At 42.2% G+C, this 26349-nt stretch overlaps 1 protein-coding gene across 7 annotated transcripts in view; it reads right to left on the bottom strand.

The window, feature by feature from the left end:
• The window catches only part of ANKRD6 (ankyrin repeat domain 6), an 89159-nt gene that overhangs the window by 24147 nt on the left and 38663 nt on the right, over positions 1-26349 (bottom strand). For 3 of the 7 annotated variants that reach the window (XM_039388122.1, XM_027743563.2, XM_039388123.1), the window contains 3 exons: positions 22342-22497; positions 10221-10478; positions 722-820 (listed from right to left, as the gene is read on the bottom strand). In XM_039388122.1, the coding sequence (XP_039244056.1) occupies positions 722-820; positions 10221-10340 (219 nt within the window). In that variant the 5' untranslated portion in view covers positions 10341-10478; positions 22342-22497. The other 4 variants (XM_039388121.1, XM_027743561.2, XM_039388125.1 and 1 more) reach the window with 2 other exon arrangements.

The raw sequence follows: 26349 nt of genomic DNA, 5'->3' as shown, positions 1-26349 counted from the left end.
ACTGCTATTTCACATTTTTCATCAGAGTGAGATAACTAAATCCATGTTACCTCATGTTACCATGTGCCTCAAAGGTTGTTCCAAGATTAGAACTACTCTTACAGAAACCAAAGAAATTTCAGTAACTTACATGTTTTACTGAATGAAAAAAAAATTTGCTGAAAGCTTGTTTCATTGTGCTGGTGCTTCACCACACAACACTTTCACAGATGCGACCACCCCCACATCACGTGTGGCTGCCAACAGGACAATCTCCCTGCAGTGCTGCACAGTGCTCTGGGCAGCTGTTCAGTACCTTAGATGCTGAGGGATTTGCCTACACAAAAAGCATCTCCCACTTCAGGCCAACATCACAACTGGTTGTGGTCCTTACCTGACATCCTTCAGTGCATTCCCACAGAGCACAATGAGTTCCTAGTGCATTTCTACAAAAAGCGGCAGACGATGACTCTCACTGCTATTCACACCCACCTGGCACAGCCAGAGCTCTTATAAAGCTCTGCAGCTTGAGCAAGAGGACCAAAGTATTCATTGAAAACCACCATATTTTACATTGTCTCCCATGCAGTTTTGCATATCCAAACTGGAGGTTACATCTCTGAATTAGAAAATAGACAGATTTTGCTTTCATTTAATCCTACTTCAAAGAAGTGAAGGTCCACTGTTACTTGCAAATCATCTTTCCCCCTCCACTGCAAGCCAGAAAGTTTTATCTACTTACATCATCCTGAATATCCAGGTCACAACCTGCCTTCAACAAAATCTGGACAACATGGAGATGACCCTTGTGGGCAGCAAGATGCAGGGGGGTCCGGCCATGCTATGAATGAGAAGAAAATAATAATACATTAGGGTGAATTTTTATGTATGTCAGTTAAATATAATTTTATCTGCTTTTCATCATTCTTCTGTTTGTACCTCACTCTCTGAAACCTGCAATAGCAGCAACTGACATATATTAGTGTGTCAAAGGCTTTATCTTAGTTTTGTGTATGCTGAATATTCCTCCTCCCCCTTCTGTAACATTTCAGTTTATCCCAATGACACTCTATAAAAGGGATATCATATACACGTAAGGGTACTTCCTTAGAAATTCAGATCCAGCTCTGTGTCCATGCCTAAGCAGAATTCATGACCCTTTTGTTTCTGTCCCTCTGGAGCACAGAACTGTCAACCACTTTCAACTTCCCTCTGTACAGCAAAGTTGCAGTAGCAGGTTAATTCATGTATTGTAGTGGGCACCTTCTTTGCGACAAACACAAGAATTACTGAACTGTTGTGCATGACAGATGCTCCCATGAAAAGGAATGGAAGACTTGTAGTCAGTCCAGTGACCTCATGTGTATGACGACCAACTTCATTTTACTAAAGATCTGTCAGGTTTTTTTTGGACAATACTTATTTTTAAACATTATCTTTCTTTCTCTCTCTCTCTCTTTCTCTCTCAAATCTCAAGGCATCAACACGAAAACTGAGCGAAACACCTCAAGGTCTGTTAAACAGCAACACTCTTAAAACTGTTCACTGCAGGTTATTTAATCACAAATAAGCAAACAGGATTCCAGCCATTGCTAAATTCACAAAGTATCTTCACAAAGAATGCTGCTTTCTCTACTAGGCTTTTTATGAGTCACATTATGCTTCACCTCTATCTATTATATATCTATTACTTCATTACTGGTGCTATTGTCTATTTTTCCATCCAATGATTCCACCCAAGGATTTACCCTGCAAAGGAAGATAAACAGCCCTACAATATTACCTACAGAAGGAGCAAATACTTCAAAAGCTATCTGACTACTAGTGGCCTGAAGTAAGCAGAAGGCAACTATCAGTTCTCTGAGGTTTTAAGCAAGTTCTTCAGTGAGAAAACTACTTCAAGTATATAATAAACCAAGCTCAAGACAGGATTGTTTTCATACAGTGAATCCCATACCCACATAGCTGGTAAAACCTTAGTAACTCAGCCTCTTCAGAGCAAAAAGAAAAAACAGAATGGCTGGGGACAAAATGTCTGTCTGATTACTGATCAGTTGTGTTGTGCTTCAAAAACATTGTGCTGATTAATTGTCCTACATTATTGATTTGAAGGGCCAGATCTAAGGGCAAAGTCCTCATCCACTCTGACACATGGGTTTCTCAAAACCCAAACACTGTCTCCCGTTAGTAGCAGCAGTTCATTCCCACGTGGGAAACTTCCATTCCTGTTTTGCTGAAGGTGTGGGAAGAGTTCACTTTCAGCTGACACCACTGCCCCTGGGCACCATCCACCCTGTTGCCTGGGTGCCTCTTGCTCGATCTGGTCACAGGTCCCTAAATGCCTGTCCCTACGTGGAAGGGTGCTGAGCTGCACTGACCATGTTTCCTTCTCCATCAGCTTGGAGGAGAGCCAGGGCTATGTCACTGTTCCAGGTAACTCAATAGCAGAAGGCATAAAAGTCCCCAGGCAACCCAGGTGAAAAAAAAAAAAGAGAGAAAACAAAAAGAACCCAAATTGACAAACAATTCTCGGCTATGAACAATATGTTTGGATTATGAATATGTGTGTCAGCACATTCAGATTAACAGGTTCTGACTTTTCTGCATTACTTAATGCCAATATGTAAATCACCTAACCCAGGCATCTATCTCATTTCCCAGCAGGTTATTAATATATCACGAAAACAATTTATAGCAATCTGTACATGGATCAGGAAAAATCCCAAACCAACCCAACTTGAAGCCAGCTCATGTACATTAGAAGGAAAATAGTGTGAACAACATGAGTACATCCCAACAGGAAAACTTTCTGATAAGATAACCAGCTCTAACCACCAAAAAAATGCTGACATGCAGCCAAAGGCACTGTGTTAAAAGTAAACTATGAAAACAGAATAGGAGTTTGTATCAATACGAGGGGCATGTTTTCCTCAACCATCACATGGTCCTAGGCAATTGTGAGACAGATTGTGCCTGCTGGCAGGGCACAAGCGCAGGAAAAGGCTGCAAAACCACAGAAGATCGAGATCACATGACCTTCACCTGCCCATTCAGTGCCTTAAGCCACATTAAAATAAAGCTGCCCTGAAGAATGGGCTTATCTGGAGGAGGCTGCCCTCACTCCAGGGAGCACTGCTGTCCTGTCCCTGGAACCTACCCAACAGGATATGGGCGCTGGGGGAGGAGAGGGCACTTGCTGGAAGAGGCCACTGCAGGGCCAGGGAGAGCTGCAAGCAAGGGCCTGGATGTTCTTGTCCCTCATTGAAGAGAGGCTCATGTTAACTGCGCATCTCCCCTATCGTCATCCCCAAAGCATTCAAAAATATTATCCAGGTCCCTAAAACTCAGGTTGTTTTTTTTTTGTTTTGTTTTGTTTTGTTTTTGTTTGTTTGTTTGTTTTTTCTTTTTTAAATAAATTAATAAATGGGTTGAAAGACTAAAGGACCACTTTTATTCCAGAGGGTTTGTGTGTTTAAGATTCTCTATACAGAAACATAGGTTCAGAGGCATCTCATCTATTGGAGAGCCCTAGAGAGAGACCTTCAGTAACCAGAGCTTCTGCACACCTGCAGTCCTTGAGTTCTTCCCACTTTAAAGGGACACTATAAACAAAAACTGTGACACTACCTAAGACAGGAGAGTGGGAAGAGAATCAATTCCAGCACATTACACTAATTAGAGGTTCAGGCTTTTGAAAGAGCACCAATCATCTCGAGATTAATCATAACCCTGCAAAACCTGGCAATGCCAGATTTTCTTCCCAGTAACATTCAAAATGAGAGCAGAGATGGGTGGTACAGATGGACAGTGTTCCAGTATGGGTAACACAAACACTGGAAAAACATTCCCGCCCATTTCCCCACACAAACATACACACAGGTATGTATGTCCATATGCATGCACACACTAATCCAGAACAAACCATGAGGAAGGGACAAGGAGTTTGGGTGCCCTTCACGCTGTGATGACAAACTTGGAGCACAGCAAGCTTTGGAGAGAAACATTGAATGAGTTTTTGCCACAGCAGCAACAGTCAGGGCTGCTCTTGCCTTCATGCCTGTAAGTCAAACTAATAGCCCACAAAGTTCTTCTCTCACAGCAATGCACCCTACCCAAAATATATAGGTGGAAGAGAGATGAAGACAGACAGACAAAACTCCCTCTGTGTGTCTCCTCCATTACGTGTGCTGAAGCCCTGCTTCTCGGGAGTGGCCAACCATCGCTGCTCATGGGAAGCAGAGAATAAACTATGTTATCTTTCGCTTCCCTTTTGCACACACAAGCTTCCACTTTGCTTTTGCTTTAAATAAACCACCTTATCACAACCCATGAGTTGTTTTCTCCACCTTACTCTCTCCCCTGTCTGGTTGAGAAGGAGAGTGATTGAGCGGCTGGGTGGGCGGCTGGTGTCCAGCCAAGGTCAACCCACCACAGGGGGTTTATCTGAATACACGCAAGGGTCTAAGGGGGAAAGGAAACATGTACAAACATGAGTGTCTCCTAGATGCTCATTGCAAGGAGACAACACTAAACCGAGGGACTGCTCAACACGCAGACTACTGACTTAAAAGCTTGTGAGCATTGCCAAATATGAACTGTAATGGTTTGGGGGTTATTACAAATATAAATGAGAGACTGCTACAACTTGGGATTAATGAACCAATAAAGCAGTCACTCATATGTTGAAAAAAAAAGCAATTTAGACTTCTATTCAAATGTAAACAATTGCTTCATCAGGCAACAAATCATACAAATGGTCCTGTGTCACGGACTTATTGACAAAATAAATGGGAGCTATTTGACTAAGGCTGCAACTTCCAACCACCATGACACGCTGCTATAGCTGTGGGGCGTATTAGGCTGCAGCCAAGCACTGTAAACAGCCACATGAGTTTCAGCAGTAAAATGCAAGGGTAGGTTTTTGTTTGTATTTAATCCGTATTCTAACTTTCAGACATTGTCAGGCACCTGTCGATACATACCATTTAAAAGCAGAACTTTCAGAAGAGTATGTTTCAGTGTATGCACTCCACAACCAAAGCATACAGGGGGCCTCAGTAGCCCAAGCTGCGTGATCTTTCCCTATGTTTATGTATGTGTAGATACTTCATGAAAGTACATTCAGTTCTCCATCTCACCCTGCACTTGGGATGCACAAGGACTGTTATTTATTCATCCATTCTGCACTCGTACAAAAAATGCCTATCCACATTTTATTGGAAAGCTTGAAAGCAAAATCCAAGTCTTGTCACATTGTTCACACTGATGATTTGTTAGACTGTTCTCCATGAATAACCTGCTTGCTCAAGTCAGCAGAAAGTTTCCCACTGACCTCAACAGGCATTCAGAAGTCCCTAAATGTTCACTAGTCCCTTTTCATTTATCTTTATTTATTGTTTAAAACAGACACAAATAGCTTTTCAAACTGAAGGAGTGCAAAAATGCGAAAGCACCAAAATACTTTTCTTTTTTTGTTTCTGTCTTAACTTAAAACAGAAGAAAAAAAGAGATTGCTTTAAAGAACTCAACGTGCTCTGAAGTTGAGACTCAAAGTACCCCAGCATGACTAAAGTGTTGCCACATGGCATGTTCGCAACATGATTAGTTCAAAAGTTAAATCAAACAAACAGAATCACTGAATCAAAACAGAAGCACTACTTTTTGCATTTCCTTGGGGCTTTTTTTTCTGAATTATCATTCCTTCTCTGCAGAATTCAATTTTATAGCTATGATCTTAACGCTATGTTCTGCAGAAAAGCTATATTCTGCTTCTCTTTGAAAATACTCATAAAATCCATGATGCTACACAAATTACACTAAAAGTGCCTGTGCCACCTTTATGATTTCTTCTGTTGATCTTTTCTGTGTTTACCAGAGAAGCAGTGTGCTCCTCTGTGTGTGCTTGCTAACACAGCTTTTTCAGGCCCTATTAACTCTTGCTATTGAATGCTACACCCTGTGCTGCGACACCCCAGTGAAACCCAACACCCAGGAACACTTTGCTTTGGTGAGCTGGAGCACAGAGGTTCACACCTGGAAATTTGAGCTCCAGAAGTGACTTGTTTCAGCCAGGCATCCTTGGGATGCACCAGAAGCAGATGCCTGGGAGGTGAAATCCCACTGCTCTCCATCCTCCAGGCAGCGTTCTGGGAACAAGCTTGAGAGAAGACCTGACCTGATTTGAGATGTCACTACCATGGTTCCTCCTGGGCCATTCCTAGTGGTCCATAGCCCTCTCCCTAATCTACCTCAGAATGAAAAGAAAAATAACCCAGGAAAAGGACAGCAACATCCTGAGAGGACCGCAAGGCATCAGCTCAGCAGAAGTTCCAACACTTTTGTGTCAAAGTGCAGCTGTCAGTAATGTCACTGAAAGAGAGCTCTACTACAAAAGGACTGAAAGAAGGGACCAGCTTTCTTGCTTGGAAGAAAAGACTGAATTATAGCAGGCTCAGTTTCTAGTTTTCCAGTTTTTGCAGCTTATTCACCAAAGTACTTGATAAGGGAACCTGCTTGTTGCATTAGCCAATATGTATGATCGGTTGTTCAGGGGATTTTTTTGCCTTTTTCATAAAGAAAACAGCTATACATTTGAAGAACATCAGATGAAAAGGCGTAAAAATGGAAATTATCTCTTTGTCGTATGGGGCAGAGTGGCAACAGAGCACCTGACGGAGCAGGTGCCCTTAGAAAAGAGCAGAGCCATGAAGCCTCTGCTGAGCACCACACCTTCTCTTGGCCACAGCCCCACATCCCAGCACCAGGACAAGCACTCAGTGCATGTGCACTGCAGTGCCACCACCCCTCATCCACTGTGGCGAGGGTCAGTAGCAGCAGAGTGACCTAGTGCCCATCAGCTCTTCTTTACGTATTTTAAAAGGCCCCAAATCTGGAACGAGCCCAAATGTCCCTTGCTGGAGTCAGAGGAGGTGCACCTTTCCATATTGACTTCACCTGCACAGATGCCTTGCTAGTAATGCTGGCAAAATGAAACAAGTGCATTCCCGAGGAAACACTGAAGTGAGCACCTGGACACACAACTGGATTCTCCAGTTGTTTCTTTCATATTCTTCTTTGTCTGAAATCATTTACTTAGAGGTGACAAAAATGAAATACTATTTTACAGCTGAATTGTTGTTTTCTGAAACAACAATTAACTATATCATATGACCTTCCATATACAACAAAAATAGAACTGGACAAGCCAGTTATCTGGCATTTACTAGTACTTGATTTGTTACAGAAAATATCCTTCATTTTCCTTAAGCTATGCTCAATTAAACCATTTTGAATAAAGAACTCTCTAGCATTTAGCTCTAGATCCTAGTCACTTCAAGCTGTGGCTCTGCACAGTGTTATTCATAAGAATTGGTCTGTGCTTACAGATGCATATCTGAAATACATTTAAAGCCTACAGTGATATGGGAACTTTTTCTCTCCCTCCAAAGAGCTTTGTCTCCTCACGTCTTCCTCCAATAAAACTCACAGAATCCAGCAGGAATTTTGGTTGACCAGTACCAGATCCAGGGGTTTTTTAATGCAAATCCCTATAATTTAAAATTAATTTGACAGAACAAACTGAAAACTGAATAAAAGCAGAAGACATACAGGTAAAAGAGAACTAAGGTATGCACATGAATAAATTTATTTCTATGCTCCACTGTGCAATGAGTTTTATCTTGGAGGAGAAGACAGCTCTAAATTTCAGTTCATCTGAAAGCTTCGTCTATATCAGTGTGCTACAACAAGCCTGCCATCTAATTTCCATTCTAAAATTAACAACTCCTATCCCAAAAGTAGTTCTTATTTTGCACTTTTTCTGCTTATTGAAAGACTGCACAAGAACGTGTTGCTGTGATGGCTAAAAAATCCCCTTAAATTTCCAGTTTAAATATACTTGAGACTAATTTATACATCCCTGCTCTTGCGACAACCTTGTCCTTAACTTTACACATCTTTCTCCTTCCAGCCTTTGTGTGCCATCAGATTAACAAGCCAAGCTCTTCCCAGGCTTGGCTTGTATGTTTATACAGCCTTTCATAAGCAAATATGTATATGCTCTCTCTATACAGCTGGCTGAATGAGAGCCAGATGCAAACTGGACGCTGTGTAGACCTGGAGAGGACACTTTGGAGCCTGAACTGATGGGTTTTGATGAGAGCAGCAGCTTGGTCTCATGCCTCTTGGTTCACATTGCACTCACCTCTATCTGGCTCACAGCATTCCCATGCTGTGAATAAGTGTGTATGCACCTCCAAAATACCCCATGCATGTAGCCTTGGCTGCTTCTCTGACAGTATTTCCACTCCTCTGTGCGCTCCTCCACAGTCTCGCTGATCTGACTTCATCTCTTCTGAGCAGGGCTTGTCACCAGGTTACCCGAGTACCTAATCTGTACTGTCTGGTGATGTGCTGGGATGCACCCAGAATGGCAAGAGGGACAGCTTTTGTCATGTTCCCTCCCTGAACTCCATGGGGATAACCTACAACTTTTAGGAAAGAATAGCTACAATTCTGCAGTACCAGATCAGCTACAGGAATGGCCTCAGAGTTCACAGCTGTCCAACAGAAACATGAACTCTTTGCACCTGGGTGCAGTTCTACTGCCAAATAAGCTCTGCTTTGATTTTCCATACAAGGGTTGAACAACAAAGCAAGCAAGCCACTCTGTGTCATACAGGAAAGAAAAACTTATCAACTCTAGCAAATCTGCATTATATCAAATTAAGCTGATTTTGTGTTTCAAAGTCAGATCTACATGATGTGTTTGTTACTGTAATTAACAGAAGGCATTGATAGTAGCACAATAATCAACCTTAAAAATGAGAAACTGTCAATTTTGCATTTGAATTGTAGATTATGGCAACTAGTTCCATAAAGCAGTTAAATCAGTGGCATAATTATTCTGAAAACCAAGGGATATCACATTTTATGTTCAAACAGTGTGGAAACTAAATTTGAAATTACATTAATGCACACATTTATACAAAGTACAGCATCCTTTCTAACATTTGTGTATTTTCAGGTAGGTTCCTCCCTCAGTAGTCTTCAAAGCTCATGATCTTAAAAAAATCAAACAAAAGAAAACATGCAACCACAAAACCCTGAGCTACCAGTCAGGCATCTGTAAGTCAGTATTTCCCGGTCTATTACTGACTACCTTTAATAGCTGTATATCAGCTACAGAGCTGCTTGGACTACAGAGCCAAACAGGCATCTTTATGGGACTATTCATGTTTATTACATCTGTGCTTTGTATCTAGCAACAAGAGGCCACTTATTTTGGCAAACAAAACTCACAAACACAGGTTTTCCTTGGATCACTCCAGCTTTCAAAATAAATATTATCTACAATTCAAACACTGCAAAGGGACTGAAAACAACTGTCACTGACAGATAAGTAATCTGTCTGTTCCTCTTTTTATCAAGTGTACTCACATTTGCTTTCTATCTGTAAATATTAGCTCCCATACATATATAAGGTTCAAAACCAATATGGAAATGCAAAAAAAAATAGATACAATGGAGAACAACAGTTCATCAAAACGGGTTTTTGCTGATCAAACCTTCTCCACAACAGCCAGATCTACTTAATTTTTTATATGCTAGTATTATTTATAACATGTTGAGAGTTAGGAATAGGTGAATAACATCTTGAACTCTCTTAATATCTAAGCAGAAATCCTTTGATGCTGGCCTTATCTCGAAGGTATGGGGAACACAGTTTGCAACCCCCAAGTCTGGAACTAAGGGACTACACAGAACGAATCAATGAGAATGTTGGGTATAAGTGAGACTGCTTTACCAAGAGACTTCAGCGAAAAGAAATACTCTCTGCGTACCTCACCCTACCACAGAGGTGGCTTTTCCCCATCCCCTCACCCAGAGGGATGGGTGCTCTGAACTGCCTTCCCTTGACAGTGATGAATCGCTCCATTCATCAGATCACACAGTGCTCAAAAGTCAATGCACGCTTTGAAAAATGTCGCTGCCCGTCCATCAACACAGTGTTTCTGAGGACTCAGTGTTCATCACAGCTGCGTCCGCTGGGAAGTGTATAAAAACAAGACATGCACTATACTGCAAATTTACGTGAGCTATTAAGTATAAACTTTAAGGAAATCTGAACACTAACCTCAGTCACATTCAGATTGGTAAAGCTACGAAGGCATTTTCACAGACAATGGTCTAGGAGTTACATTAGTTCCCAGGGCTTTCGCAAAGCGTTTTTCTCTTGTTACCTTGGTAACCGCTACCTTGGCACCCCTGTTGATAAGCTGCACCACATTCTCCACTTGGCCTTTGTAGGCGGCTACAAGCAGGCGTTCTGAAAGCACAGCGACCACATCCTGCTGGCTCATGAATTAGGAGAGAAAGGTTTTCAGGTTTCTTCAGTCCAAAAACAAAGGCTTGGGTATCAGTTCAAGCGGCATGCAAACAGGCGAGGAAGGACTCCAGCTCCCTGGACAGTGACGTTATTGCTATGCCATCCTCTGGACCTACGGATCAGAAAACAACACTGCTGTCAGCAAGCTTTCAGAAACAGAAGTGCTGCAGCAACTCCTCCCTGAGTGTTTGTCTTTGCACTGGTTTGGGAGGGGGTCACCAAAACCCCTTGGAACCTACTGAACACATTGCACTTCTGTTACAATGCAGAGGGGTGTAGACAGTAGCACATTTTGAATGTGTCCTCGTTTCCCTTGGTTGGGACAAAAATCCTTAAACTTTCTGAGAGCTTAACTGTCTTTTGGCCTAAACTGCATTTGTGTGGCCCCCTTTCATCCTCTCCTTCCCCCCAAGTTTCCCAGACTTTAATTAGCCAAGGATGGGTTAAATACTATTGGCCAAGGGAACAAGAATAGGTTATAGTTACTGGTTGCTGATATAAATATATAAACCTCTGTCCTAGAAGGACAGAGTGCAGTCAGCAATTAAAGGCAGCTGACTGTTCCCTCACGAGTATAAAATGCTTCATAGCCTCCCCTGAACCATCCCAAGGACACCCTAGGGAGGGATCACAACCTGCAACTGGAAAACAATCATCTTTGCTGTCAATGAGAAACTATGTTCCCCCCACAGTGCTGACATCATGCCCCACTGACCACAGAAACAATTCAGATTTAGAACTCATCATACAAATGGTATGTTCGCCTGCCTGGGCTACACTGACCCATCTAATGAGCCATCAGAGCTGAAAAGAGATTTCTGATATAATTCCAGAAAACGTATCCACAGAACGCTTTGACACATAGGATCCAGAGCCTGCCCATCTGAGGAAGATATCAGCTTCATTTGTGCTTTTCCCACTTTGGTATTTAATTGTTTCAGTACAGGAAAAACACACTCAAGATAACCAGTGTATATACAGATGATTTGTCTTTCTCTCTCTCTTGAAATATCACTGTACTGCTCCTTAACAGCTACTAGCACAATACACTCCACATAGTCTAAGAGTAATAGGTGCAGGACTAGATGATCTTGGAGACTGATAGTGAAATACAATGTCTTTCACCCTTATGTTATCCCTTTGAATCCATTCCCAAACAGCAATAACTAAAAGCTATTACTGCTTAATGGCTTTGCTCCCCCCTAAACTGATTTGTTTTTCTCAGTTTAGTTGATAGTACAAGGCCCTCCCCATCATAATCCCACCACTCAGAGTACTGACATTTTTGCTAACAGCTTCAGTAGGGATATCCTCACCAGAACAGCAGAAAGATTTTATTTCCAGCCTCACACCAGGAAGACACTCCCAGCAATAAGGAGAAAATGCATGGCTGGTTGTGGCACATGAACTCCCCGTCTCCTAAATACTGGGGACAAGACCCTTCAATGAACATGGCTCCAATGTTACAAGCTTGTATTCACCAGTACACCTCTGCAACAAGAAGATGCTGTAGCCCTGTTTAACTGAATGCTTAATAGGGTATTGTGAAACTGGTTTCTCTGAGGTTAACAGCAAGTTATGTAAAAGCCAGGAAATAACTCCACATAACTGACTCTTGATTTCTAAGTATAAGCATTAGGCAATACTATTTCCAGGCAGAAGATTCAGGTTAGTTTTTCCTCACCTTTCTCTTGCTTTCTAAGTGCAAACGTGTTTGAAGCAACATGGAAATAGCTACACATTTCTTCAGAGAAACCAGGCAAAAACCTTCTGGGCCTCAAAGGCAGTGTAACATGGGACACCACAGGAACAGTGCTGTGCTATGTCACTGGACTGGTCTTACCCACACTCTCAACGTGATGGACACAGTTTGGACACCCTGGGAACATGGAAAATATGGAAGACAGAAGAAAAACCCCTTGTATGCTTCACTAGGACTGTACACATCATACCCTGCTCCTATGGTACACTGCTGTGCACTGTATAGTACAAACCATGTAAAAAAGCCAAGAAATACAGATGGTCTACACTTAATAATTTGATCTGTGAAAAACAACACAAGTTTCAATCTCACCTCCTTAAGTATTTAATTTCCAGCAACTTGTGCTACCGAAGCAAGATGAACACTCGCCCTTCCTCTATGTCCCTCACCACATGATCCTGGCCCCCCTGCTTCCAACATATCCCTGACCCTCCCATCACATCCAAAGTTGCACCTCCATAACCCAGGAGCACACCCCACTCCTCCTGTCCATGACTGGCACACAGTGCAGGGCACGCCTTCCAACAAGGATCTTTCTCCATGAGTTTTTAAGGCAGTGGGATGGTGTGTTTCTGTGCCAGCCCCTGCTTGTGCAGTGGTGGTTTCCAAGTGAACTGTACCATCGTCTGTCCCCAGCCTAACCCATAAGCTGGCTGCCTACACTTTGGATGGAGTCATGCACAATACAGTGACAGCTCTGTGCATCTTAAAACACCTGTGGTCAGATTCTGCTTGGTTTTCTTACCCTTTAAATTAAAAAAAAAAAAGAAAAGCAGTAACATCGTCACTGAGAGATTTCCATATTCACTGCAAAAATGTCAATGGAAACATTTTCCTGACACACTGACATTTCTGAGCAAATCTGCAGAACCGTGGATGTTCATCACATCTTAGCCACACCACTAGAAACACACACTAATACCTGAACTGACACACAACAGTGGACAGTTAGGGCTGCCAGGGAAAAGCCTGGATAACAGGTACATACCTATGCAAAGTAAATGTTGGAAATTGTACTCCCTAGTTTGACTGTGCTCCCTTTCTCTCGCTGTCTTCCCATTACTGCAGCACATTCCCCCCTGGAGATCACGAGCCTCCTCAGCCTACCATGCCCTGCCATGCTGGAATGACAACTGTGACAGCATTGCTGTTATCACGTAGTTTATCTTCTTGCCTTCTCCACCACTTGCATCATACGTAAAAAGCATAGCAAGGTGTTGACTCAGGTATCAGTCTTTTACAGATATCTCCCACTTTGTCCAAGTTTCCAGCAGTTGTCAGTTCCCGTTTCCAGAGGGCAGTCACTGCACAAGCCTGGCTCCTGCTCCCACAACAAGTCTCATTCCCTACGACATCTGCTTTATATCTCCTCTGCTGGGATTATTTGCAATTCAGAACAGTGCATCTGATTAGGATAGGAAGCCCAGACAACTGAAAGACCAACTTTCCTTTTCTCCTGAGCTGGTAAGAAAAGATGGGTGACCAGTGCGAGTGGCAACAACCTTCTTACTCCTCTCTCAAGGGACCCTTCCCTGGCACAGTGACTACACTGGCAGTGGCATTGATCCTCACCAGCTTTAACTCTATACATGCCTCAGACACATAGTGTCTTTCCTTGAAAATGTCTGCAGCAGGAAGAAGGTACCAGATGCCCAAGGACTACAGTTAGAAGCCCAACTGCTCCTTTCACACCCAGACGGTGCAAAATTAACCTGACAACATGATTACAGGCACTGCATCACATCCCTGCTGCCAGCACCTGCTGCCCAGAATTAAATCCCTCATTATCACCCCCCAGATCCAGAAGCTCAGGGGAGGCACAAAGCATGGGAATATTCAAACCTTCTGCCTTCAAAACAACAACAAAAATTATTTTAAAAATATTTAATGCATTTTTAAATAAGAAACATCCATCTCTATGCTTCTTTGTTTAAGATCAAATTACTTACCTGGGGCAGGCTGGGAAAGCAATACCTACTTCCCCGAGCCTCTCCAGGGAAACTGGCCAGATGTGATGCCCACAGGTTCAGTTGCTCCACGGCAGGGCAATCCCTTCCAAGGATAACCTGCTCACCCCTGAGGATTATGAGTTCACCCCATCAGTGGAGTGTGGAAAAGGACAGGTTGACTGTGGATTAGTATTCCTGATCGGCAGCAGTGAGAGACTGTCCCCCGGCGCTGAGGTCCAGCTGCATCCCCACGGATTATGCCCTTGGCTCAGTGAGTCACACTGCCCTACAGATGCTCTAGGAGATGTTTGTCTGGGATGGCACAGCACGGTGCGAGTGGGCAGCTGGCTGCTTGGTGGCAGGGTTTTAAAGCTCGCAGCTCCCTCTTCTCCCATGCAACTGGCAGAGAGGGCAAAAAACACTCTACACACCTTCCCCCTCCCCAGCTCCCTCCCCTCCGAACTGCTGCCAGGCTGCTTCAGTGGCTGTATCACCTACACGTCAGTAACAAAAAAAGCACAGGAATAATGATTTTCGAAAGTCAAAGGACAGTCCAGGACACATCACAGATACTGAAAGGCTAGGCGATAGACTCTCCTAAATTCATGGAAACAGTTAAAAACACCAGTTTCCTTTCTGAGGGAAGAGAAAAAAGCCAAAATTATGAAAGATTTAAGAGCTATGAGCTAATCAATTTTATGAAGTCCCCTGCGCTAAATGGAAAAGATGCAATGCCAGAGCACAGGTCACTCTCAGTACAATCACTATGTTAAATTAGTATTTGAATAAAAGAATGCTTACATAGCTAACAAAAAGTATCTGTGTGTACCAAGGTACAAGATGAAAGAGGAAAAAAGAAGAAAAAGGGACTGCAGTTTTCCGCAAGGGACCCCAAATTCTCTTTTCTAGTAAATCACCAGAAATTGCACAGAATAGATTAATAGAATCATAAAATAATAGAATATCCTGAGTTGGAAGGGATCCACAAGGATCATTGAGTCCAACTCCTGTCCCTTCAAAGGACAGTCGCAAAAATCACACAATGTATCTCAGAATATTATCCAAATGCTTCTTGAATTCTGGCAGGCTTGGTGCTGTGACCACTTCCCTGGGGAGCATGTAGTCCAAGAAAAACTCCCAGCACCTGGTAGCTTCACTTTATGCAACATAAACAATAGAATAAAATAAATTCTTTTAGAATAGCCCAGTATTAAGATATGGAGACAGACCATTTTGTTATGGGAGGGTACATAATAGCTACTATTTTATAATAATAAAATACTCTTTCTAAGAAAACTTCCGATGTCTAAATACTGCCCATCTGTTCTTTGCTCAGCTCTCAGAGAAAAATGGGTTTCTTTTTTTATTAGTACATAATGGTATAATAAAATCTATGAAATGCTCTTTTTCTTCCTCTTTGCAAAGCAGTTTATCATATATAAAATATGACATAAACACAAAGATTGTGTTCACTTTAGAATAGCAGCATTTTTCAGCAGGTGGATTATTGCATTAGAAAGAGTGAGTTTCCTGGAACTCATTTATCATTTACTGCAGGATGCTGATATATCTGCCATTTCTCTGAACTGATTTTAAGAGGGTTTGTCCAAGACCTGCAGCATTGCTTCCCTTTCAGTGATTTTTTCTCTAGTTCCACTATGGATCTAGTATAAACTACTAAGGAAAAAGATCTATGTATTTTGCTAAAGAGAGGACACTGCCTCTCACCCCTTCCTGCCCCAAAAGACAGTTAAAAACCAGTCAAAGGTGTCATTGTGAAAACCACATCATCAGCAGCTATATCTGGAAAACAGCAAAGCCCCCCACTAGGTCAGGAACAATATGCTTTTGATTGTACTTTTCTTTACAACATCATCAATACTACTTTTGGACTTAGGTTTTATACCAATCAACATTTTGAAGTGGACACCACAGACATTTGGTAGATTATATGTTGGTCTCTGTTCTTTTTTTGTTGTTGTTTTCATTACATATTTTATTGTGGCAAGTAAAATTATTCAGTTTTCATATGGACAGTTGCATGATTCATCACCCTAAGTATCACCACTGTCTGGGACATCTGAAAACATTTTCTGGGCTTTTTTTTTTCACTTGTTGCTATTAATTACTTCAACAATGACTATTTAGTAGCCTCCCAGGGAGCATCTGCATAACAGTTGCTCATCACGCTTCCCAACACAACCGGACCAGACTGATTGATGTCACTGCTCCACTGCAGGTGGCCGCCTGCAGACGGACCAACAGCCAACCCCACTCAGCAACAAACACAGGGAGACAGTGACCGCAGCCTCCCCAACTGCACCTCCGTCCCCTGATCTCCACTGTTGGCTTCACTGAATGTAAATCCTCAGCTGCCTTGCAGCTCTTCGAAGATGTCTTGTTATCACCAAAACCAACCTCCAGAGTTGCACCTGCCAAGCAGAATGCTCCTGGAAAGAGGCACAGACACGTGGAGACCAACGATGACGATCAGAGGCAGTTTCAAGTCATTGGTTAGATGTCACTAATCTTGTACAAAGAAAACTGTTTTCCTTCCCCTCATACTTATCTCTTTGCTGTGTAGCCCTGACCACCTTTATCCAACACACAGGTTATATACTTACCACTTTCCATATAACATGATTTGGGGGGGTTATTTGGTTTATCTCATTGAAGTTTCACAGCTTTGTTACTCTCCCTGCCCTCTCTTTCAACACCTGCATACACACACATGTCAAAACCATTCAGTGTAAGTGAGCTCAACTCTCAGCAAACCCTGTTAGTTGAGCGCTATTTACATGACAAAACAATATCTATTGTCTGACAGGGATGGTGCCTGTGTGCAAACAGGCACATGCATGAGATATCTCACTCCATTTGCATAAAACCAGTTAGGAGATCTTTCCAGCTGACTGCTGTTAAACAGTAGTGCTGGAGCCCAACCTTGGGAACAAAGCAGACACACGGCTGTGCTCATGGGAGAGTGGGGGTTTATGTTATGCTCGCACACAGTGGGGCTTCTGGATGGGAGAAGTGTTCCTCACCATCATCTTCTGCACAGGAGCCACCTGCTCCTCACTGGGAGCAGGAAGTGCCATAATCCTTTCCACAACCAACTCCCTTTCTTTCTCCACTGCTCTTCCCTCCTTTCCCAAGGTATGTCCTTCACTTCCAGGGTTCAAATTACCTAGAGCACAGACAGAATCTGTCATTCAGTTTGAGGACCCCACTGCTCCCATGTCAGAGTGGTGGTGCAGAGGTCTCCTCCTCCTCATGTATGAGCTGAACCCTCTTCCCTGCTAGCACAAGCAACCCCACAATCTCCCAGTCAGCACATAATAGTAATTCAGGTTAATAGTGCAAAAGACACACTAGAAAATTTGATAAAAACAATAATTCCTACATTTATAGATTTTTTCCAAGGCCAAAAACGCCACTATGATAATCTAATGCCAACCAGCACCGAGGCAAAAACTTCTATTTGAGCTAGATCCTATCTTTTATAAACATTATTAAAGATGTGCAACCAGGCAGTGATCTGGAAATGCTCTGGCTGACAAAGCAGGGAAGAAAACACATTTACCAGTTTTTGAAATGTTTTCCAGCTGGCAAAAGAGCATTGGAGATGTTCTTCCTCTTCAAGAAAAGCACAACTTGGGAGCTGCCAGCAGCGATGACACAGTCCCTCCTGTACCATCACAGCTGATGTCTTGGGAGAGCACTTGGAGATGCAGCAAGGTAGCTGGACCAGTGCCACCCAGTGCAGCACCGAATCACAGACACGACACAAGTACTCGAGATGTTAGGGTATTAGCACAATATTCCTCAATACTGCTAGGCATCTGGCCTGACAGCAAGAGTCTGGCAGGCGGTGTGCTGATTAAAAGCTTAATGAGGCTCAAGCTGAAAGTCAGTGGATGAAATCCTAGGGGTGGAGTCGCCAGGGTGGGAGAGAGATGTATTCAGAGCAACATGGGTGGAAATGCTGAGTATGTCCACTCTAATCCATGGAGATGTGTGTGCCTCTGTTGTGGTGCATACTGTTACCATCAAGAGAACATGATTTTTCCAGTTACATCCCATCACAGGGTACTGCAACTGCAAGAGAAAGCACAAATATCCAGGGATCTGGCACACCCTGGAAAATGGGCAAGTGAGAGAAACTGCACGCAGCAGAGAAGCAAACATGCTGGTCACATTCCGATGCACAGGATCACCCTACTAGTAAGCACAGCTGGGACAGTAAGTCCCATTTCCTAATCCCACATGCTGATCCCCCAGCACTGCTTTTGAGAAGCTGGCTGTAACTCCCAAGACAAAAATATTATTGATGGACTAAAACTAGCTGCACCTGATTCACACAGAGAACCACTTTAGGAAAGGTCCCAAACCTGCTGAATTTGCCAGAGGGCTCTTTCTGACTTCAGCAGACTTTGGAAGAGCCCTGAAAATGGTCTCCAAATACTGGGAAGCATCTTTCAAGCATCTCTGAGGAGATCTTAGTAAGGAGAGAGCCTAGCCTTAGTGACTACAAAGTCAGCTGAAAAAGTGTGGGTTATACTATCCTATCCGTGAGTTTAGGTCAAAGATAGCAAAGACTGTTTGCTTAAAAAATTTGTTTGCAAGTTGGAAAAAAACAATTACTATGGGCTAAATATATTTTCCTCAAAGAGGATCATAAATCAGTTCAGAAACTTTCTGCAGACATCTTGATTTCTCATTCAGTTGCTACACCTGAGAGGGCTGCAGTGGAGAAGGCCGAGTTTACTGTTTCAAATTGTTGGCCACTAGCTTGAATGGGTTGATAATTATTAGTATCTTTTAAAAATACCATGACTACCACCTCCTGAATCTCTAGGTCTGTCTAATAGCAGAATTTTAATATTACACAGAAGACTTTTACCACCGAAACACATTTTAAAACAACAGCTTAACTGCACAATTAATCCTTCATGTAAAACACTGACACCAGTGAGTACTGTGTTATTCATGTTGCAGCAACGTAATGTTGAGAAGTGGGCCCAAGAGAACATAATGAGGTTTGACAAGTCCAAGTCCAAGGTGCTGCACCTGAGTCGGGGCAATCCCAGGCATGAGTCCAGACTGGGAGAAGAACTCATTGAGAGCAGCCCTGAGGAGAAGGGACTTGGGTGCTTTTGTGGATGAAAAGTTGGACATGAGTTAACAGTGTGTGTTTGCAGCATCCTGGGCTGCATCCAAAAGGGTGGGTGACCAGCCAGTTAAGGGAGGTGATCTTCCCCCTCTACTCTGCTCTTGTGAGAACGAATCTGAAGCACTGTGCAAAGGTCTGGGGTCCTCAGCACAAGAAAGACGTGGACCTGTTAGAGTGGGTCCAGAGGAGGGCCACAAAGATGATCACAGGGCTGGAGCATTTCTCCTGTGAAGATAGGCTTGAGAGAGTTGAGGTTCTTCTGCCTAGAGAAGAGAAAGCTCCAGAGAAACCTTATAAAAGCCTTCTAGTACCTAAAGGGGGCTTATATAAAGAGAGAGAGTGACTTTTTGCATGGGCAGATAGTGACAGCACAATGGGGAACAGTTTTAATCTGAAAGAGGGAAGATTAAGAGTAGATGTTAGGAAGAAATTCTTTACTGAGAGGGGGGTGAGGCACTGGAACAGGTTGCCCAGAGAAGTTGTGGATGCCCCATCCCTGATTCAAGACCAGGTTGGATAGGGCTTTGAGCAACCTGGTCTAGTGGGTAACATCCCTGCCCATGGTGGGGATGTTGAAACTACATGATCTTTAAGGTCCCTTCCAACCCAAGCCATTCTAATTATCTATGAATAGATTCAATATATTTGCTTTGCTTCACTGATAATTAGTGTAACGGGCCATTACAAATCTATGAATCTGATGCCCTGACTCCAGTCCCTTCACTGGAAAATTTATTAAGCTATAGTCATCTGAAGCCACTGAAATGAACCACACATTTAAAACTGGACACATGCTCATTGGGTAAAGGTTTACACAACAAGAAGAAATTACTTCTTCATTCAGAGAACAGAAAAGTCTGTAAAACACCAGAGTATGTTCTACTCATAGAACAGTTTGCACAGCAAACAAACTACTTCATTACACTTGTGATCTAAGTGGTTATTCTTGGAATGAGATTAGGAAACCTAGAGATTTTCACCAGTGGGACTCAAACAGCAGGACAGCATCCCTAGTGCAAACACGCTCCAGCAGTACACCACCAACCTGGAGCATGCTCATGCTTTTTCCTCAGCACTACTGACATTCTTGTCTACTCTCTCCTCGCTAGCTTCTTTGGTGTCATCTGCTTCTTTTCACATGCACAGAGCTCCAAACTCAATATTCAGACCACGTCCACCGCCCACGTGACCAGTCCATGCTTAGCTCTGTGTGCTGCATGTTTGGATCACTCTCATATCTTCCACCCTGCATCTCTTCTACACATGCAGATTTTCCAAATAAATGTAAGAAACAATGAGGTTGATTCGAGCTTCACTCCAGCTTCAGTGAAATTTGAAACAACTTCACAAAAGAATCAAAAGCCAAAACAGGGATTCCTCTGTCAATCACAGTTGTATTTTCATAAATTCTTATTTTAGATCTTCAGTGGCACAGTCTACATATTTAAGACACATGTTCATATGCAAGTTTTACCATAGATCTACCATTCATGGTAACAGTTCATCACTTCCATTCTGTTACATGATGTTCCTCCCGAGACAGTCTCTGCCAACTGAAGCCAAATCTCAGATTCATGAGAGCAAAACTAAAAAACAAACTGACCGCAAAAAGTGATTGGCACTGCCTCTGCCCTGTCTGCTCTGACCATTATGACTGAATGCACATCTTCAAGACTCTCCAAATCTCAAGGGCTCTCTGGACAGCACTGCGACAGCACACATAAAGAAAAAGGTTCACTGGGCAGTGCAGACACCTACCACCAACTTGTTCATCTAGGCTCCCTTTATGGTGAACAAAAGACATGGTCCATGCCATCCTAAAGTACATTTCAACTGTCAGATAAACAACACTCTAAAATTACTTAACTTATTAAGCATCATCTTGGACATGCACTATAAGCATCCAAAGTTAGATTAAGGTTATACAAGGTATCCATGAGAAACACTCCACTTTCTGCAATTTGCTAGAGGACTTTTATCTGCCTGATTTCACCATGACATCTCCTGTCCATGGTAAATCACTGTGATTTATTTAGAATTAAACCATGTTGATCAGAAAAGAAATGCAAAAATCAACTGATACAGAAAGTATCAGCATATCTCAGTAATGACTTGTCTTCTGCATGGACTTCAGAAATCACACCATACTCTCAGGTTTAATTTTCTAAGCCCTAAACTGCTTCTGGTGATGATCCCAAAAGACTGGCTCATCCTCTAGCACTGAGAAAGAATTTATTTCCCAGAAACGATGAAACACTTTAGTGCATGGAAAGCCTCTCCTTGTCCAGAGGATGGGATTTCCTAGGGGGACAGTCTCTGACTTTGTCTTGAAAACATCATCACAAACCTTATTCCAGCAGGTGCACAGTGCACTACTGCAACATGCTATACACAACCAGGGTAGGAATACATTATATGACATCAAATACATACCTTATTCAAATAATCCACTAAGATTGTGCTTTGCAGTGGATTTCTAAACGCAGCCATTCACTATTCAAAAGTAAAAGACAATTGAAAATAACTGAGAAAACAGAAAGCATCCTGAAGATGCTCTCAGTCTCCCTCTGCCACTAGAAACTGCTGTTGTCCACCTGTTTCCTGAAGAAGGCAAACCAGGGCACTGCCCTTCCAATTCCTACGTGGCTCCCCTGTTTGAGCAGGTGTATGTGGTTTACAGAACAGGACATCTGTCTTCCTGATATAGCTGTCCAGGTATTTTCCCATGCAACCTTCATATCAGCCCCAGGAGCTGGTCCCTCCCAGGTGATCTTTTCCCTTCCTTCTTAGAAGCCAGCCTCTTGATTATGGAAATCCCATTTCAATGGGATGTTTGACACTTCTTGAGCCACTGGTCCTTAGAAATGCAGTTCATCAAAGGTGCACATGGATGGCAGAGGAGGCAAGGAACTACATACAACAAAGGACACAGCAGTGTGGCCTAAATACCATAACCCAGTGCCACAGGTAAAACTCCAAGCTCTTCACAATCCCTAGTTACCCAGGAACTGGAATGCATTTCTACATGCAAATCTGCATTTTTATACACTTTAGACAAAAAATTTTAAAAGGTAATCTATTTTTCACTCACTCTTAAGGATCTACCATTCAGTTTTTTCTGAGGAACATTTTACAGGTCTGTCTTGCAAGGCAACCTCTGGTGAAGGACAACAGGGATTCCAGCTTCAGTCTTTTCCAGCGCTGACAGCAACGGTGAGTCTCTGTACCACGGTATGGTACACTGCTCCTAGGTGAGGAGAAACAAATCATAAATGGAACGTCGAAGCAGAAATACAGAAATTTAATACCAGTGCTTTCTGCAGCATTTAGCTGTCTGCATACACCTGGGCAAACCCAAACATTTCCTCCTGAAGTTTACACACCCACTTCCCACTATAAACAAAACAAGTTCCAACCACGGCTCTCTACTTTGATTCCCACTAACTCATCTCTGAAAATAAAATTGTGCACCTCTCACTGCTTTGTAAGAACATGGAAAATGCGACAGAGACCTTCGTATCCTCCCATAAATCACGTGACTAATCAATAAAATCAGGAACAGGACACGTTCACAACAGTGTTCACAATTGATGGAAGTCACTTGGCCTGCATGAACTTTTGAGAGCTGAAAACTGCTAAGGATAAATAATCTCTCTTGATCTCTGAAGCAGAAATGATTGCTGAAATGCCAGTTCAGTGACTTCAATTAGAAAATGCTGTTGGAAGACCTTGCCATCCCTCTTTACTACTAATTAAAATCTCCACATAATTTAGCTGATTTTCCTATCCTTTTTCCTAATGCATTCAGATCAGCAGATGTGTTTATGTACAAAAAACCATCTGTAATACATGAAGGCATTGGATAACTGAATACTAGTTATGTCTGTGAATTGACCTTTTGGTACTGTTTTGCTGACAATGTCATTGTCTTGCAAATACACCTTTCTGTTTCATTTTAATTAGAAATAATAACTGAAATATAAAAAAAAATAAATAAACTGTATCTAAATTACAAGTAGACTATTAATATCAATATTCAAGAGGATGTGCAAAAAGCCATAGCCTGAAGTTAGAATCACAGAAATGGAAATTGGAAAGAGAACTTCAGAGCTTATCTAATCCCTTCCTACAGCTCGGATGAACCTATACACTACTTCTATTTAGCAATAAACTGTCTACTCTGAAAACAGGTTCCCAAAGTGTCTCAGAGGTGGTAGAAGTTCCACAGGTTATTTGCTGTTACAATTGCACATAGGAACTGGAAAAATAGAAAGTTCTTCTTTTTAAAAAACAAACCACAAGCAAACAAGAAATGCAAGTGCTGTAAACCTGATTAAGCCTAATTCAAGAGAATTTTGATTAGCTGTTCACCTCACCAGGTTCAGTAGCAACACAGCTAGTGGGATTTCAATTGGGTGCCTTATCTCTTATCTACACTCTTTGAAAACTGTATAGTAACAGACATAACTCTATATCTACACAAATAGTTTATCTGGCAAGTAATACCTAGAATGCAGACTACAAAGTATAAAATTTACAGAACATGCTGCTAATTTACACATTATTTGCTAAAGAGTACTCATAATCTGAAACTCAGTTCAAAGAAAAGGGTCCAAAAGGTGAAATAGATCCCTATCCCATATTTGCGAGAAAAATCAGGAAGCAGCAATTGGACAGACTGGCAGACAATGTAGGAGGGATCCAGCAGCAATGCTGTGAACAGTTTAAGAGCCCAGGAATGCTATCAGCATCTTGGTTGCCTTTTGGTTTTTTTGCAAGCATCACAGTAAAGGCAAGAGGGAGGTGCTGAGTGAGGCTTCCCAGACAGCACCATGGATTTTTTCAGGTCATTCTCCCTGGGCACAAGTGTTTGTTTCGAAACAGGCCAAGGAGGGAACTGAAGGAAACATTCTGAATCAGCAAGGGATGCAATCAAGATCTTAACAGTGAACAGAAGATGAAAAATCACCACAGGCTTCCCCAGAGCAGCAGTAGCAGGGAAAAACTCTCACATTACCAACATCACTGAAGCATGCTTCATTTACAGAGGCAGAAATTATAAGACAAATTCTGGACACAGTTTTAACAGTACAGAAGTATACAAAAGAGATTAATGCAGAAGAACTTGACAAGTTTTAAGTACGGTGTAGTCACAATCACCTCGGGGAACCCCGAATGCCCTTCCAGTACCTAAAGGAGGCCTACAAGAAGGCTGGAGAGGGCCTTTCTACAAGGCCCTGTAATGATAGGACAAGGGGAAATGGCTTCAAACCGAAAGAGGGCAGGTTCAAATTAGATATTAGGAAGAAATTCTTATTATGAGGGTGGTGAGGCACTGGAACATGTTGCCCAGAGAAGCTGTGGATGCCTCATCCCTGGAAGTGTTCAAAGCCATGGGAGAGGAGTTGGGCTGCATGATCTTTAAGGTCCCTTCCAACCCAAACCATTCTATAATTCCATGATTCTATGAATTAAAGAGTTTCTTAAGAGAAATTTGAGTGGCAAGAAAGATGATGGTGTTGTCCAAATGATCAAAAATACGTAATTGAGGAAAAAAATTGGAGGTTATGGGATAAAAAAATGTCAGCTAACAGTTCCATGTCAGAAAGACAGACATTTCTGGCCCATAGAGATGATAGCGGGTGCACAGCACCAAAGAGAAGTCTTCAGCATAGACGCAGGAGTTGAGCTGATGTTTATCTCAAGGTAATCTCATCCATAAGGCACAGAAAACAAAGACAAATTACCAAGGGCACAACCTCAGAGAACAAATATCAGAAAGATGGTTGGGGGAAGATCCTCCAGGCAAATTGGTGAGATGGCAGAAGAACCTGAAGAGGACACGATCAGAGAACAGAAGCATGGCAGGATTTCAAGAACAACACTAGGGACTACAGACAGATGACAGGTGATGTGAGGCTGAGAAGGTGGTGCACACTGTAACCTTTGATGAGGAAGAGGTCAGTAAAGACACTGCCCAGAATGAAATGTTCAAAGCTGGGCTGGAAAAGGCTCTGGTGCATTAGACAGTCACACTCCACCAACAACTACTGACAGCATGTTGAGCAGAAGGTATCTAGAAGTGCAAATGTAACTGGCGATGGCCTGGACCTTTTTCCAAGCTGGAAGAGGTTCAAATGAGCTTATGTTCAAAACCAGAGGAACAATGGTGAAGGTGGATACTAACAGAAAAGCTGAAAAAACAGTGAAATGGAACACGATCAGCAGGGTAGAAGAGAGCAGGCAAAGAACTTCTGCCTTTGCTGAAGAACGAAAGGCTTGAAAGAAAGGCGAAGAGAGCGCAAGCAATGAAATAGCTTCTTTTACCAGTATTCTCTTCAAAACAATTGCTCAGTTCCTACACAGCTCTCTGGACAGAGAAAAAAAGGAACCTCCCAAGGACAAGCCCATGCTGCCAAAAGCCTCACTGGGGCTGTAAATATTTATAAGAAATTATAAACTGTCACATTTGCTTAGTGCACATGATTTCAGAAACACATAGGTATTTCCCAAAATGCACTCCAGTCCATTTAGGAGCACGTATTTCTAATTTTCTTTAGGTGGGAAAAGAAGGTTTATATACCTTTTGTATCAGTCATGCAAGTCTTGCAAGTCTTTGATAAGGAAGTTTATTAACACTTCTTTTTCCTCCACCCCCCATTTTCTATGTATGCACAAATCACTTAAAAAACCAACGCTATAGCTGTGACATATAAGGGAGCAAATTCTAATTGCTAGAGATCAACAACAAAACTTTAATTATCCACAGTAAGATGAGAATTTGAGTTTAAGAAAGTGTGACTCTAGAACACTAATAAAGCTGTCCTCATCTTCGAACTGTTGCTAAGAGTGTTAAGCATTTCATTTCAGATTAAATATTGCATTCATCTGATGTGCAGAGTTCAATTGTACACTGTATGCACACAGAAAAACACACAAAGCTGTACAAACCTGTGTTTAGGCAAACACATTATTTTTCATGCATATTACATATATTTTAGCAGCATTAATATTAGTTATTATATTGTACAAGAGCAACTTTTTCTCTATAGAATCATCAATTAAACACCTTCATATACTTGTATTCGGTTAATAAAAG

The sequence above is a fragment of the Pipra filicauda genome, unplaced genomic scaffold (genome assembly GCF_003945595.2).
Source record: "Pipra filicauda isolate LSUMZ 115617 unplaced genomic scaffold, ASM394559v2 scaffold60_size3304689_pilon, whole genome shotgun sequence".
Lineage (NCBI taxonomy): Eukaryota > Metazoa > Chordata > Aves > Passeriformes > Pipridae > Pipra > Pipra filicauda.
The sequence above is the reverse complement of the archived record's forward strand: the minus strand, read 5'-3'. Positions and strand labels throughout refer to the sequence as shown.